Below are 13896 nucleotides of genomic sequence, written 5' to 3'. Positions count from 1 at the left end.
GTGGCTCACGCATCTAATCCCAACACTTTGGGAGGCCAAGGCGGGTGGACCATGAGGTCAGGAGATCGAGACCATCCTGGCTAACACAGTGAAACTCCCTATCTACTAAAAATACAAAAAATTAGCTGGGCGTGGTGGCAAGCACCTGTTGTCCCAGCTATTTGGGAGACCGAGGCAGGAGAATCACTTGAACCTGGGAGGCAGAGGTTGCAGTGAGCTGAGATCACGCCACTGTACTCCAGCCTGGGCGACAGAACGAGACTTTGTCTCAATAATAAAAATAGTAATAATAATAATTAATTTCTTAACCGAATCATAACTATCTCTTTGAATCACTACTTGGTCCCAGCAAGGATGTTTCTCCTGAGGCATAACATTCAGATTCACAGTCAACGGGAAGTGCTGTGCCTGATACAGTTCTCCTGAGATGCAGGGTCAGATGTATTGTGGTTTCATTAAGAAGAATGGATTATGCTGGCTTATACTGTGTGGTGGCACCTAGGTGGATGTGGATATGAAAAGGTGAAGATAAGAAAATTAACTAGCATAGTGGGTATTACATTAAGCCAGGATTTGAAGCCGATTCTTCTCAAAATGGTAAAATTTATGCAATGTCGATTACACCACAATATATATTACTTTTTCAATATTCACTCCTGTAGGATGATTGATGTCAGACCAACATGCTTCTTAACCAAATGATAACTTTCTGGGTTTTTTTTTTTTTTTTCCAGAGAACATTTGAACAACTTTAAGAACAATGAGACTGTTGGTTTTATCAAAGTACTTTTTGTTTCTTTTTTAAAAATTCAAGAAATACTAGTAAGTATTAAGCAGAAAGCAAAAGTCAGGCCAGGCATGGTTGCTCACATCTGTAATCCCAGCACTTTGGGAGGCTGAGGTGAGTGCATCACTTGAGGTCAGAAGTTCGAGACCAGCCTGGCCAACTTGGTGAAACCCTGTCTCTCCTAAAAATACAAAAAAGAAATTAGCCCGGTGTGGTGGCAGGCACCTATAATCCCAACTGCTCAGGAGGCTGAGGCAGGAGAATCACTTGAACCTGCAGGGCAGAGGTCTCAGTGAGTCAAGATCGCGCCAGTACACTCCAGCCTGGACAACAGAGCAAGACTCTGTTTAAAAAACAAGAAAAAAAAGAAGGCAAAAATTCATTCTAAATTCTATAATCTAAAATTAACCATTGCCATAATTGGATAAAGTAACTTCCAGTAATCTACTTAGAATCATGAGCTTTAATATGTTTATTAATATGGAATGTTAAAGGAGATATTTTAATAAAAATATTGAACTTTAATTTTACTTGACTTTAATCGAAGTAGAAGAAACTGTCGTAAAGTTGAAGGAACTGTTAAAATTTGGATAAGTGGTTCTTGTAATTATATTTTAATTCATGATTTGGCATTGCACTGGCACAGGTTGACTGGACCAAAATCTTAAAGATCCACTTTAACATTTCTGTTATGCGGAAAACATTAAGAGGCAATTTAGTAAGGACTAAGATAATAAGCATCATAAAGAAAGCAAGTTGATTAATTGGTTGATATGCAAATACAAATATAAAAGAAGAGGCCTGTGAATAAGATTCCATATTTCACAGAGTGGGTGACAATGTTACTACTGACACTCATTAGAACTTAACAAATGCCAGGTGACTGAGTTAGGAATAGATACAAACTGCTGGGGGTAGGGGTGGGGGAAAGAAGTCCCAGGGATGCTAAGGCTCCTACAGAGGGAGTTAGCCCCCTATCAAAAGCTGACGCCCCAGGGAAGCGCAGCAGCAGGGGCTCAGTGCCAGCTCTGGTGGGGTGACAGCCCCAGAAGAGAAGGAGGGTTTATGTAGTAAAGGAGTGCACTTGGAGAGGCAGAGCCCCAGGTCTGCATGGTCAGGATCTGCCTCCAAGGGGAGCTGTGCAGTGTCAGTGTGTATGTGCACTTGCATGTGTGCCTTCATTTGTCTTTAAATCCCAGTCAATCAATCTTATTTTTCAATTCCTTTTGCCACAATGCCTGACATTTTTAGCATTCAGCCTTAAATAACCTAAATCCCAAAGTTTCACCATTTTGTAGTACTTTACAACTTATAGGTGACTGCACACACACTCATTTCATTATTTACAGCTCAGTAGATCTCACTGGACCCATGTGGCAGGTGAGGAAAAAGTCTGTGAGCCTTGTAGTGACTTGCCTGGAAGTGGAGGAAATCAAACCAGGCCTTTGACTGCCTGCCCAGGGCCATTTCTACTGCCCCAGAGCAAACTTTTGTACACAGACTGAGAGCTTTGGAAATGTACCGAAGCGGGAGCTGGTGCTGTCCTGGCATTGACTCACTTCCCTGCTACTGTATGTGTCTGGGAGGATGCACTGGTTTTAATGGAGATCTACTGCAGCTATTCCGTTCCCTCTGCACATTCACGTAGGTGGCGGGTCCAGAGTCATGGATTCAAGAGAAGTGGCATCAATAAACCTGCATTACTTAAACCAACAAGTGATTCAGAAAATGCACTCCCAAACAACTGGGTATCCAGATCTCTAGGCATAATAAATCTCACCCGTCTCCCAATTCCGGACTGCACTTGTGTGTAAAGGCAGGCAATGGCTGAGAGACAGCTTTTCAGATAGATGGTAGAACAAAAAGTATCAAAAGATCTCAACTCCCTGGAGCCACTGGTGCTTTGCTGTCCTCCACTGAGGGAGGTGCACCTCCTAGCCTCGCTTGGATGGTAAAACTGAAGCAGTGGGGCTGGGGAGCATGGCTGAGGAACAGTTCATTAGGGATTGTTCATCTTGTATCTTTATTGCTGGCTCCAGCTTAGATCTACCTCTGAGGTAGTCTAGGCATCCATTCCTTTCCCCATTGAATCACTCTGCTAAGATGTCCACAGTGAACTTTTGTCTCCCTGAACAACCTGTTTTCATTTTGGTTTTCTCTTCCAGCCAATGGCACCATTATCTACCCAAGTTAGACATTTCTGTGTCAGTGTTAACCTGCCACTTCTCATCCTGTCTTCTAATCCATTGCCAAGTTCTGTGGATCCTATCTTAAGCCCATCCTTTCCTCTCTATTCCCTGGCAGCACTCCTGGCACCTGGTGTGTCTCTGGTTTGGCCCTTGTAGGGGCTGCTCTGCTGCACTACCACCCACCTTGGGACTGAGGTTACACACAGGGGGTAGGGCAACTCACACCCAATGGTGAAGGATGGTTGCTAAGGGCCCACTTCTACCCCCTGCCTCTGGCTCCCTTCAGTCTTCTGTGCCAACAGCACTGTAGTTTGACTCTGCCTCTGCCCAATGCTGCTTCCTTCTCTTCCTAAAGGTGTTGGTTGAGAGCACTCCAGAGACACTCTCTGCACGCAGGTCTTAGAGTCTGCTTCCCTGGGAACCTGACCTGTGATACTTGGGGCCTGGATAGCCCTAGGAAGCAAACTCTAAAACGTAGTTAGAATTGGAAACCCTCCTGCCAGTTTCCATAGAGGACCCTGTCATTGGTGGGAGATGAGCGCTGAAAGCTTTGAGCGGGGCTCCGAGGAACAAAGGGACCAGGCTGCACTGGCAGACTTGTTAAAACACAGATTTTTAGGCCCCAATGTCAAAATTTCTGATTTGGTAGATCTTGGTGAGCCCAAGAATTTGCATTTCTAACAAGTTTCTAGGTGATACTAGAGAGACCATACTTCAAAAACTACTGAGCTAATCTCCAGTGAGAACCATCACAGCTGGAGGACTGAATCATAAGCTTATTTATCACATTTTTTTTTCTCTAGAAGCAAGCATCATTGAAAACCCAGTTATGAGAAGACTGCAGGGTGAGCATAGAATAAAGCAAGGGGAGTTAGATACATCATTTAAATGTTTAATGAGATCGGAATGACCAGTTGAATCAGAATGATTTGGGAAGAGAATTTAGGGCAGGAACCAGATGTAGGGTTAACACTGGGGAAAATAAGTTCATTATGTCAGAAGTGGGAGACTCCTTTTCCTTCAATAAACATTTATTAAGCATCAACCCCACCAAATGTTGTGGATATACAAAAATGGAATGGATGTGGAGCTGTCCTCATGGAACTTAGTCTAACACGGCAGATTAAACAAGTCTACAAATATTTATAACATAAAATACGTAGAGGTATGTGGCATGAGATCCACACAGATATGATTTTGTGATGAGGTGATGTGGAAGGAAGATTAATTATATCCAACCATGGAGATCAGAGGTAATTTCTTATAAAAGATGGCATTTCAGGTTGGCTATAAGAATAAGTAGGGCACACGATGACTGAAATATGAGACACAGCATAGACATGAGAAGTTGCTTAGCTAACAAGTTTGGAATTTATTTTGTAGGCAAGAAGTCTTGAGCTGGAGGTAACATGAAGGAAACAGGCTGTGAGAGATTTGTGTTCAGAAATTAGATTTAAATTAGATTAGAGGGAAAAGAGCCTGCACACAGTGAGAACAGTTAGAAGCTCATTGCAGTGTTTCAGAAAAGCACCAAGGGATTAAAAGCTTGGATTAAGGAATATTTCAGAAAATGTAGAAATGCTGATAAAATTTTATATTGAATTCACCAAAGCAACCCTGCCAGGTGACTCAGTTACATGCTAAAATTGTAGAACCATTGAATTACTTTATAGTCTTAGGACATATTTTTGAAAAGGTAAGGGTAAGTGAGCAACACTGAACCTGGTCAAAGCTAAAGGGCAGCCCCTGGTTTGTGGTGATACGTGAATGTTAAGGGTTCACTGGTGAGGTTTCCTGGCAGGCAGTCAGAGGCCCTCTTCAAGTCAGAGCTCAAACTTGCTTTGCATATTTCTGTTCAAACTTCTATGTCTATTATTGAGCCAAAGTGTAATGTTGTCCAAACTATGTTATTACTGATATGGTAAACCTGTCTTTTAATACCTCCTGCCTTGTGTCTTCAGTTGGATAAGGAAGAGGGAGGAGGGAAAAATGAAAAGAATTTAAAAAGACCATGTCAATGCTTAATTGAACAAATAAAAAACTTTCAGTACTTGAATTCATAAACAAATAAAATGCATGTTTACTCATGGCCTTTCTAACACATTTTACTCATGACAAATATGTGAATAAGAACCAGTATATGAGTAAACTAACTTGATAAAAGCAGAGAGAAACACATGTTTCACCATGCAAAGAAGGAAAATGTGTAGAGCACCTAACAACTGAAAATATATTACAAAGCATTAGGTTTATTATCATATTCATTTTATAATGGAATAAAGAGCAGAGACAAACATTAACTTACCAGAGATTCAATTCTGCCACTCAAAGTCCTGTATTCCTGTGTAGCTGGTGAATTTAACTGACTATTATATTCAACATTTAGGAGTTGAAAACTGCTCCTGTAAAAGTAAGATTTTTGATCTGGAAAAGAAATAAAAGGGAGGGTCAGTCTTACTTTACTAAGTAATTAAACTTTTAATTTATTCAGGATTATGGGATGTTATATTATAGAATTTCAAAAATTTGCTTTCCTTGAAAGAAAAAGTTCTATGCTTAATATGAGTGTAATTATGATAAAATTATTATCTTTTCCATTTTTAAAAAGATTGGCAAAGCCAGAGTGGTGTAGATGTTTTACAATCAGAGTGGAATTATTATTTGAGAAATTAAAAATAGTCACAAATACTATAATTTTTGTTCTTGCTATATTTTAAGGGAGGTTTGTGGTGTATTTATTCAGGAAATATTAATGAGTGTTTGTAATATACTATTATTCATGTATCATTAGGAAAGAACCCAAAGTAATTATGAAATTTTAAAAAATTATTTTCAAATAATGTTCTTTATAGAGGAGTTAGTGATTCGCCATTAGTTTTTCTGGAGTAAGATAGAAGATAAGTCATCTGACAAGATATCTAATCTAGTAATCCAATGTAAATTATTTTCATCAAAAGGCACCTTGCAAAATAAAAAGCTTGACAGACCAATAACAAGTAATAAGATTGAATCAGTAATAAAATGTCTCCTAATAAAGAAATGTCCAGGACTGATGGCTTTATTGCTATTCTACCAAACCTTCAAAGAAGAACTAACACCAATTCTCCTCAAACTATTCAAAAACATCAAACAGGATGGAGTTCTCCCCAAGTCATTCTATGAAGCCAGTATTACTCTGATAGAAAACCAGGCAAGGACACAATAAAAGAAAAATAATACTACAGGCCAGGTGCAGTGGCTCATGCCTGTAATCCCAGCACTTTGGAAGGCCAAGGCGGGTGGATCACGAGGTCAGGAGTTGGAGACCAGCCTGACCAACATGGTGAAACCCTGTCTCTACTAAATATACAAAAATTAACCAGGTGTGGTGGTGGGCACCTGTAATCCCAGCTACTTGGGAGGCTGAGGCAGGAGAATTGCTTGAACCCAGGAGGTAGAGGTTAAAGTGAGCCAAGATCAAGCCACTTCGCTCCAGCCTGGGTGACAGAACAAGACTCTGTCTCAAAAAAAAAAAAAAAAAATACAGGCCAATATTACTGATGAACACAGAGGCAAAAATCCTCAACAAAATACTATCAAACTGAATCCAACAGCATACCAAAATGATACCACAATCAACTAGGATTTATCCCAGAGATGCAAGAATGGTTCAACATATGCAAATCAATAAACTTAATACATCACATAAACAGAATGAAGAAAAAAACCGTATGATCATCTCAATAGACGCTCAATAGATTCAATATCCCGTCATAACAAAAACTCTCAACAAACTAGGCTTAGAAGAGGACTACCTCAACAACATGAAGGCTGACCAACCCACAGCTAACATTTTACCAAATAGGGAAAAGCTGAAAGCCTTTCCTCTAAGAACTGGAATAAGACAAGTATGTCCACTTTCATCACTCCTATTCAATATAGTACTGGAAGTCCTAACCAGAGCAATCAGGTGAGAGAAAGAAATAAAAAGGCATTCAAATTGGAAAAGAAGTTACATATTCAAATTGTTCCTTTTGCAGATTATATAATTCTAAACCCCAAAAACCTAAAGACTCCACCAAAAACTCTTAGATCTGATATATAATTTCAATAAAGTTGCAGGATATAATTCAACATAAAAAATCTGTAGCATTTCTATACACCAACAATGAAATAGCTGAGAAACAAATCAAGAAGGTAATTCCATCTTCTACAAGGAAAACTGCAAAACACCGATGAAAGAAATGGAAGAGGACACAAACAAATGGAAAGACATTTCTTGCTCATGGATTGAAAGAACTGATACCATTTAAATAACTATACTTTTCAAAGCAATCTATGGATTCAATGCAATTCCTATCAAAATACCAACATCGCTTTTCACAGAAATAGAAAAAAACCATCCTAAAATTTGTATGAAACAAAAAAGAGCCCAAATAGTCGAATCAAACCTGAGCAGAAAGAACAAATCTGGAGACATCACACTACCTGACATCAAACTATACTCCAAGGCTATAGCAACCAAAACAGCATGGTATTGGTATAAAAACTGACACATAGACCAATGAAATATAATAGAAAGCCCAGAAAGAAATTCACATACAGCCAACTGAATTTCAACAAAAGTGTTAAGAACAAACAATGGGGAAAGCACACTCTCTTCAATAAATAGTACTAGGAAAACTGGATATCCATTTGCAGAAGTATGAAACTGGACCCTTATCTCTCACTATATACACAAATCAACACAAGATGGGTCAAAGACTTAAATGTAAGACCTACAACTATGAGAACTATTAAAATAAAACCTAGAGGAAACACTTCATGTCTTTAGTCTAGGGAAATAATTTATGACTATGACCTGAAAAGTACAGACAACAAAACCAAAAATAGACAAATGGGAATTAATTAAACTAAAAAGCTTCTGCACAGCAAAGGAAACAACCAACAGAATGGAAAGACAACCTATTGAATGGGAAAAAAATATTTGCCAACTGTTCATCTGACAAGAGACTAATATCCAGAATATACAAGGATCCAAACAACACAACACTAAAAAAAATAAAAATAAAAATTCTATTAAGGAGTGGGCAAAGAACATGAGTGAACATTTCTCAAAATAAGACATACAAATCATCAACAGGTACATGAAAAAATACTCAACATTGCTAATCATCAGAGAAACACAAATCAAAACCACAATGAGATATCATCTCACCTCAGTTAAGATTACTATTACCAAAAGATAAAAAATAACAGATGCTGGTGAGAATGCAGAGAGAAGAGAATTTTTATACACTGTTGGTGGAAATGTAAATTAGTGCAGCCATTGTGGAAAACGGCATTGAGAGTTCTCATAAAACTAAAACAGAACTACCATATGATCCAGCAATCCCACTACTGGATATTTATCCAAAGGAAAAGAAATCATCATGTCAAAGAAATATTTGTACTTGGGTGTTTATCTCAGCACTTCACAACAGCCAAGGTGTGGAATCAACCTATGTGTCCATCAAGAAATGAATGGATAAAGAAAATATTTTATATATATATATATATTTACATATATATATTTACATATATATGTATATACACACACATACACACACACACACAATAGAATACTATTTGGCCATAAAAAGAATGAAATCTTGTCATTTGCAGCAACATGGATGGAATTGGAGGTCATTGTGTTAAGTGAAATAAGCCAAGCACAGAAAGACAAAATTAGCCAGGCATGGTGGCACATGCCTGTAATCCTAGTACTTGGGTAGGCAGAGCTGAGAAGATCACTTGAAGCCAGAAATTTGAGACCAGCCTGGGCAACAAAGTGAGACCCCATCTCTATGACTAAAAAAAGAATAAAAAAGAAAGACAAATATGTTCTAACTCATATGTGGGAGCTTAAAAATTTGATCTCATCAGTGTAGAGAGTAGAATGACAGATACTAGAGACTGGAAAGGGTGGAGCATTGTGAGGGGGATTGAAGAGAGGTTGGCTAACAGGTATAAACATATAGTCAGGTAAATGGTGTAAGTTTTAGAGTTTAATAGCAGAGCAGATGATTAACAACAATATATTATGTATTTCAAAGTAGCTAGAAAAGAGGACTTGAGTTGTTCCAACACATAGAAATGATAAATACTCAAAGTGCTGTATACCTCAAATACCCGGGCTTGATCATTCACCTCAGTTAAGATTGCTAATCTTACTAAGATTACTTGATCATTCTATGTATGTAACAAAATATCACATGTATCCCACAAATATGTAAGATGTTATGTATCACTAAAACAACAAAAACAACAACAACAACGACAGGGGTCTTCCAGAGGACCTTTTCACTTGTGTGAAAGAGACAAAAGTCTCTAAAACATATCTGTACACAACTCATAAACATTATGAAAATGTACATAACCTAATGGAATCTGTCTCAGAACAAAAATCTCTGCTTTCCTTTGATCATTCATATGCATTACTTATGCAAACAAACACCTTGGTAAGGGGCAAGAGTTGGAGATACTGGGGGAACCGTGATTGTTTGTAGTGGAAGATCAAGTCATTTAGGGGCCATAAGTGATCACTGGAACACAGTTTGCAGATGACTTACCAAAGGGCCTACTCTTTAGGCATGACAATGCCATGTCATTAAGAGTGAAAATTCATTAATTTAATCTGAAACTCCATGTCTCTTTTTTCTACCTCTGTAGTTCACCTTAGGGATAGGTGACTCCAGGTGATTTGATAGCAAAATGCAGTCATAAGCAAAATTTAGCCACAACCTTTACATTTGATTGGCTGAAATGATTGTGTATCATTACTGGTATTTCTAATGTTGGTAATTGTATTGCATCATTGGAAGTATTTCAACCTTTGCATAATTAAGCATTTTTACCTATTTACAATTGGACATACTATAAATTATATTATTTCTCTTTTTCTCTTAACACTCACACATACCCATGTACACACCTGCACACCCACACACATGATTTAAGTGATTTAATAGAATTATATTTGAAATAAAAATAACCTCAAAGTGTATTTTAAGTGAAAAAAGATTCTAATATATGATATTATTTAGTAAAATTTGACACATTTTACATATCTATGTTAAAGCATCTGAAAGAGCCTTCACAGAGATTTTTACAGTAAGTTGTTTATGAATGAGCATGGTATGTATATTCTTTACATTATTTTTTCTTGTCCATGTTGTCTATTGTTTTAGTGATATAATAAAAAATTAAAAAAAATAAAGGAAACAAATAACTAAAGAACATGATGTTTTAAAAAGTTTGACTTTACCCCTTTTTATTTCTCAACTGAAAATTTATCTCCTGACCATCCTAACTGTTAGGCCTGTAAAACACTGTTTTCAGAAGACAGAGCATTATTTGTTAATAAGAATGGGCAAATACTTACGTACATCCAAATTTTAGGTGTTGAAACTTAGGGTTCTTTGCAATATTTCACTTTTGTGATTTTATCAGGTTATCAATGAAGGAAATCATAGTATTAATGAACAACAAAATGAGTAAACTTTAGCATCAGAAAATTATTGAGATTTTTTTTCCTTTGGATAGAATAATTCTTTTTTGAGTAACAATGTTTGGTATACTCAAAAGGCATGTTTGGGGCACTAAAAATGGCCAAAATAGGAAAGAGAAAAAATACTGATTGAGGAAAAATACAGATATGAATCTATATTTGCGGAAGTACTATAAGTAAGATATATAATCACATTATATTAAGAAATAAAAGCCATAATAAAAGAAAGAATGCCAAACTTTAAATCTGAAATCGTACGTCACTATTAAATCTAAAGAGTAATAATGCTCTGGTACTTACCAAAAGCTAAAAAGTAAACAAGTAGAGCTATGGTCACTGCCAGGATCACTACCCCTGCGACGACAATGAAACATACTACATATGGATTCAGAAATCTTGAAGTCGATGGTACACGTGCTGGCCTTACGAGAGAGAGAGATCAAAGAAAGTCATTCATTTCACTGATTTCAGCCATCATTTTAGTGCTCACGATTGTCTTCTGTCTTTCACGATCTCTTATCTGGCACATGGCTCTAGTCATAGAAACATATTCCTAGAAATGAAACTGAACTTAACAGGGCTGTCCTTAATGGTTTTTCTTGAAAGAAAAAAACCTTGAAAGGTTTTTTTTTTCCAGCACAAAATGATTGAAGTTCAATCAGTCTGATGGAAGAAGGAAGTCTGACTTATGGTTGGAATTGCTTTCCCTTCTGCCAATTGATAAAGTTTTCAAGAATAACAACAAATCATTCTCTGTTCTACTGCAATGTCATCCAAAATTCTATGCTAGACCCTACTGTAGTAATCATCCTTGCTTGGGCACCATCCCCAAGGCTGTACTGAAGAGAGAGTACATTTGAGTGGGAAGAAGTGTCGAGGAAGATAAAGAAGCAGGGGTGGGGTGGTAAGGGGGTCAGGACAGTAGCATTTCTCATTGCAAGATTCCCCATATTATTAAAAATCGGCAGAGGCATAGAGAATCAGGGAGAATAGCAAGCACCTGAAATGAATTTGAACTGCTCCAACAGCCAATGATTTATTTGATATATCATATTTTCTCCATGAATTTGTACTAATATATAGTCACACACACTCACACTGGAAAAGTCACCAGAGGAGCTGGGTGTGAATTTCAGTTTTACCCTTTGTTTGCTTGGAGGTCATATTGTCATTTATCTGAGATTTTCTTTGTCTGAAAAATACGAATAGTAATACCTACCTCAAAAGGCTGTTTTGAAGATTAAGTGGGGTCATGTTATGTGTTATAAAGTATATATTTCTAGTTCAATAGGTTATCCAACTTGGCTGTGAACACCTTGAAGGTAAAGATACTATTCATGCCTATGCTTAACATAGGCAAAGTGTTTAACACTTTGCAGAATGCTTGGGTTATACAGGTATTTTGTAAATACTTATGGTATTTATAAATATTTATTGCTTATGTTAATTCTTGACATATTTCAGATTTAAAAGCCTCAACAGAGCTGAGAAGCAGTTATATTTAGGCATATTCTAATTTTTATATTTTTCTATTTTGTTTTGCCAACATTCTGGTACAAGTGAGAAGGGTACATTCTGAGGGTCAGTGCTGTGGGACACATTTCACTGCAGTGTCGTCTGGTATTGTTTGGCCTCTACCCAACTCACAGGCCTATAAAAGGGCACCTCTTTATATTTTGTATTGCGTCACTTGCACATTGTACGCTGTGGCACTGGAACTAGTAACATTCCAGAAGATTGTTGGAAGCAGACAGAGATTTGCCAGTTTTCAATTTTGTTGAATAAACACAGAACACTTTATAAAAATTGACCCTGCTCAAGCATGATCACTTTTAAAAAGAGCATTTAAATATATAACATAGGAAGAAAATAACCTCAGAACAATTTATTAAATGCTATAACTTTATGATGTCTTTTTGCTATATTTGTCTTATTTGTTCATTTTGCTACACTAATGAAAACTGGCTTTCACTGACATGGGTTGAGAGTCCAGTGTTCAGCAACCACTACTGTAGTAATTTTCTAGTTGAAAACTGTCACTTTGACATTTGTTTACTATTTGAGTTTCAGTTTACCCATTTGTTACCTCATGGGGTTATTGTGCCTGTCACATGCAATCACAAATGCATAGTGTTTGGTATTTGTGATTTCAGTAATTAATAGTGGCTGCTGAGTAGTGAAAGAGTCAAAAAGAGACAGAGTTGGAGGCAAATGTAACTCCAAAGGCTAAACAAATCTCAAATTGTTCCTTTCTGCAACAATTAGGGATTGATTATGTTTCCAGAGATGAGCTGATATGTCAGGATTTGCAAGCTTGGAGTGAGAGGAACTGTAAACAAGGATTAAGTTGGAGGCTAAAATCTCCAAAAAATGAAATCAAATGACTAGAGTCAATATATGCTTTAACTTGGATGAGCCTCCCACAGGAATGACATTACAGCCAATTTTGCTTTCAGTTCATGAAAAACACCTTGAACTCAATAACTGAAAAGCACCATGAGACATATGATTCAACAAAGGGTGTGGAGCCGAAATTACCTTACTTTCACAAGCCATAACTAATTACGTAAGAATGAATTGTTCCAGCCTGTAGAAACAACTGAAGAAATAGCATGTTTCAACTTTCAATAGCATGTTCAACTTATAGTTGAACCTCTGAACGTTGCTAACACAAACTAAATTGTGCACAGTATTTACTCTATGTTTGTAAATACTGAATTTGTTTGTAAATACTGAATATGTTTGTAAATACTGAATTTTAATTCATAATGCAATGGAAATATGTGAAACAAAATATTTTGCTTTTAAAGCAGGGTCTTGATCAGAGAGATTTTTAGTGCTTGCGTTTAAACAGCAAAGCAGATACTCATTTGTGACCCATTTACCCAGTTTCCCTCTCACTCTTTCTCTTTTATATTGACTTGAAAAAATTGCATGAGGGTGGAAAATTTATCTTTTTATACTTTATTGTGAAAGCCTATCTGTCAGGCATTGTACATGTACATTGCCAATCTTCACGATCTTTTCATAGCGTTGTAAATTCTGTATTATGACTGCATTGTAAACATAGGCAAGGTGAGGCTCAGAGAGTGAATAGCTTATGCTTATTCAGGAGTGACAGAGCTGGAAACAGAAACCAGGTAAGTTTGAATAAAGAGACATGAACTTCCTCTCACATACACTTCGTCCCTAAGTACATTGCTTCACACTACAGAGAATGGAAAAGCTTTGGATTTCATGTCTCTCCTGACCTCACTTGGGGGGAAGCAAAGGGAATCACCATCTATTAATAATAATATTTCTCAAGATAGATCTTGAGCCCAGAACTCTCTCTTTGAGCTGCACATCATCATTTCCAATTACTAATTGAAGGTGTTATGGGTGCTTTACAA

General features: G+C 37.2%; 1 protein-coding gene across 1 annotated transcript in view; it reads right to left on the bottom strand.

The window, feature by feature from the left end:
* TMPRSS11D (transmembrane serine protease 11D) overlaps positions 1–13896 on the bottom strand; it is a 69156-nt gene that overhangs the window by 22889 nt on the left and 32371 nt on the right. The window contains exons 2-3 of the mRNA XM_033214546.1: positions 10805–10926; positions 5282–5400 (exon numbers count right to left, since the gene is read on the bottom strand). Coding sequence (XP_033070437.1) covers positions 5282–5400; positions 10805–10926 — 241 coding nt within the window. The remainder of the gene's footprint in view (positions 1–5281; positions 5401–10804; positions 10927–13896) is intronic.

This window comes from Trachypithecus francoisi, unplaced genomic scaffold (genome assembly GCF_009764315.1).
Source record: "Trachypithecus francoisi isolate TF-2019V2 unplaced genomic scaffold, Tfra_2.0 Lachesis_group1, whole genome shotgun sequence".
Classification (NCBI taxonomy): domain Eukaryota; kingdom Metazoa; phylum Chordata; class Mammalia; order Primates; family Cercopithecidae; genus Trachypithecus; species Trachypithecus francoisi.
Note: the sequence above shows the minus strand (reverse complement) of the source record. Positions and strands in the feature narration are given on the sequence as shown.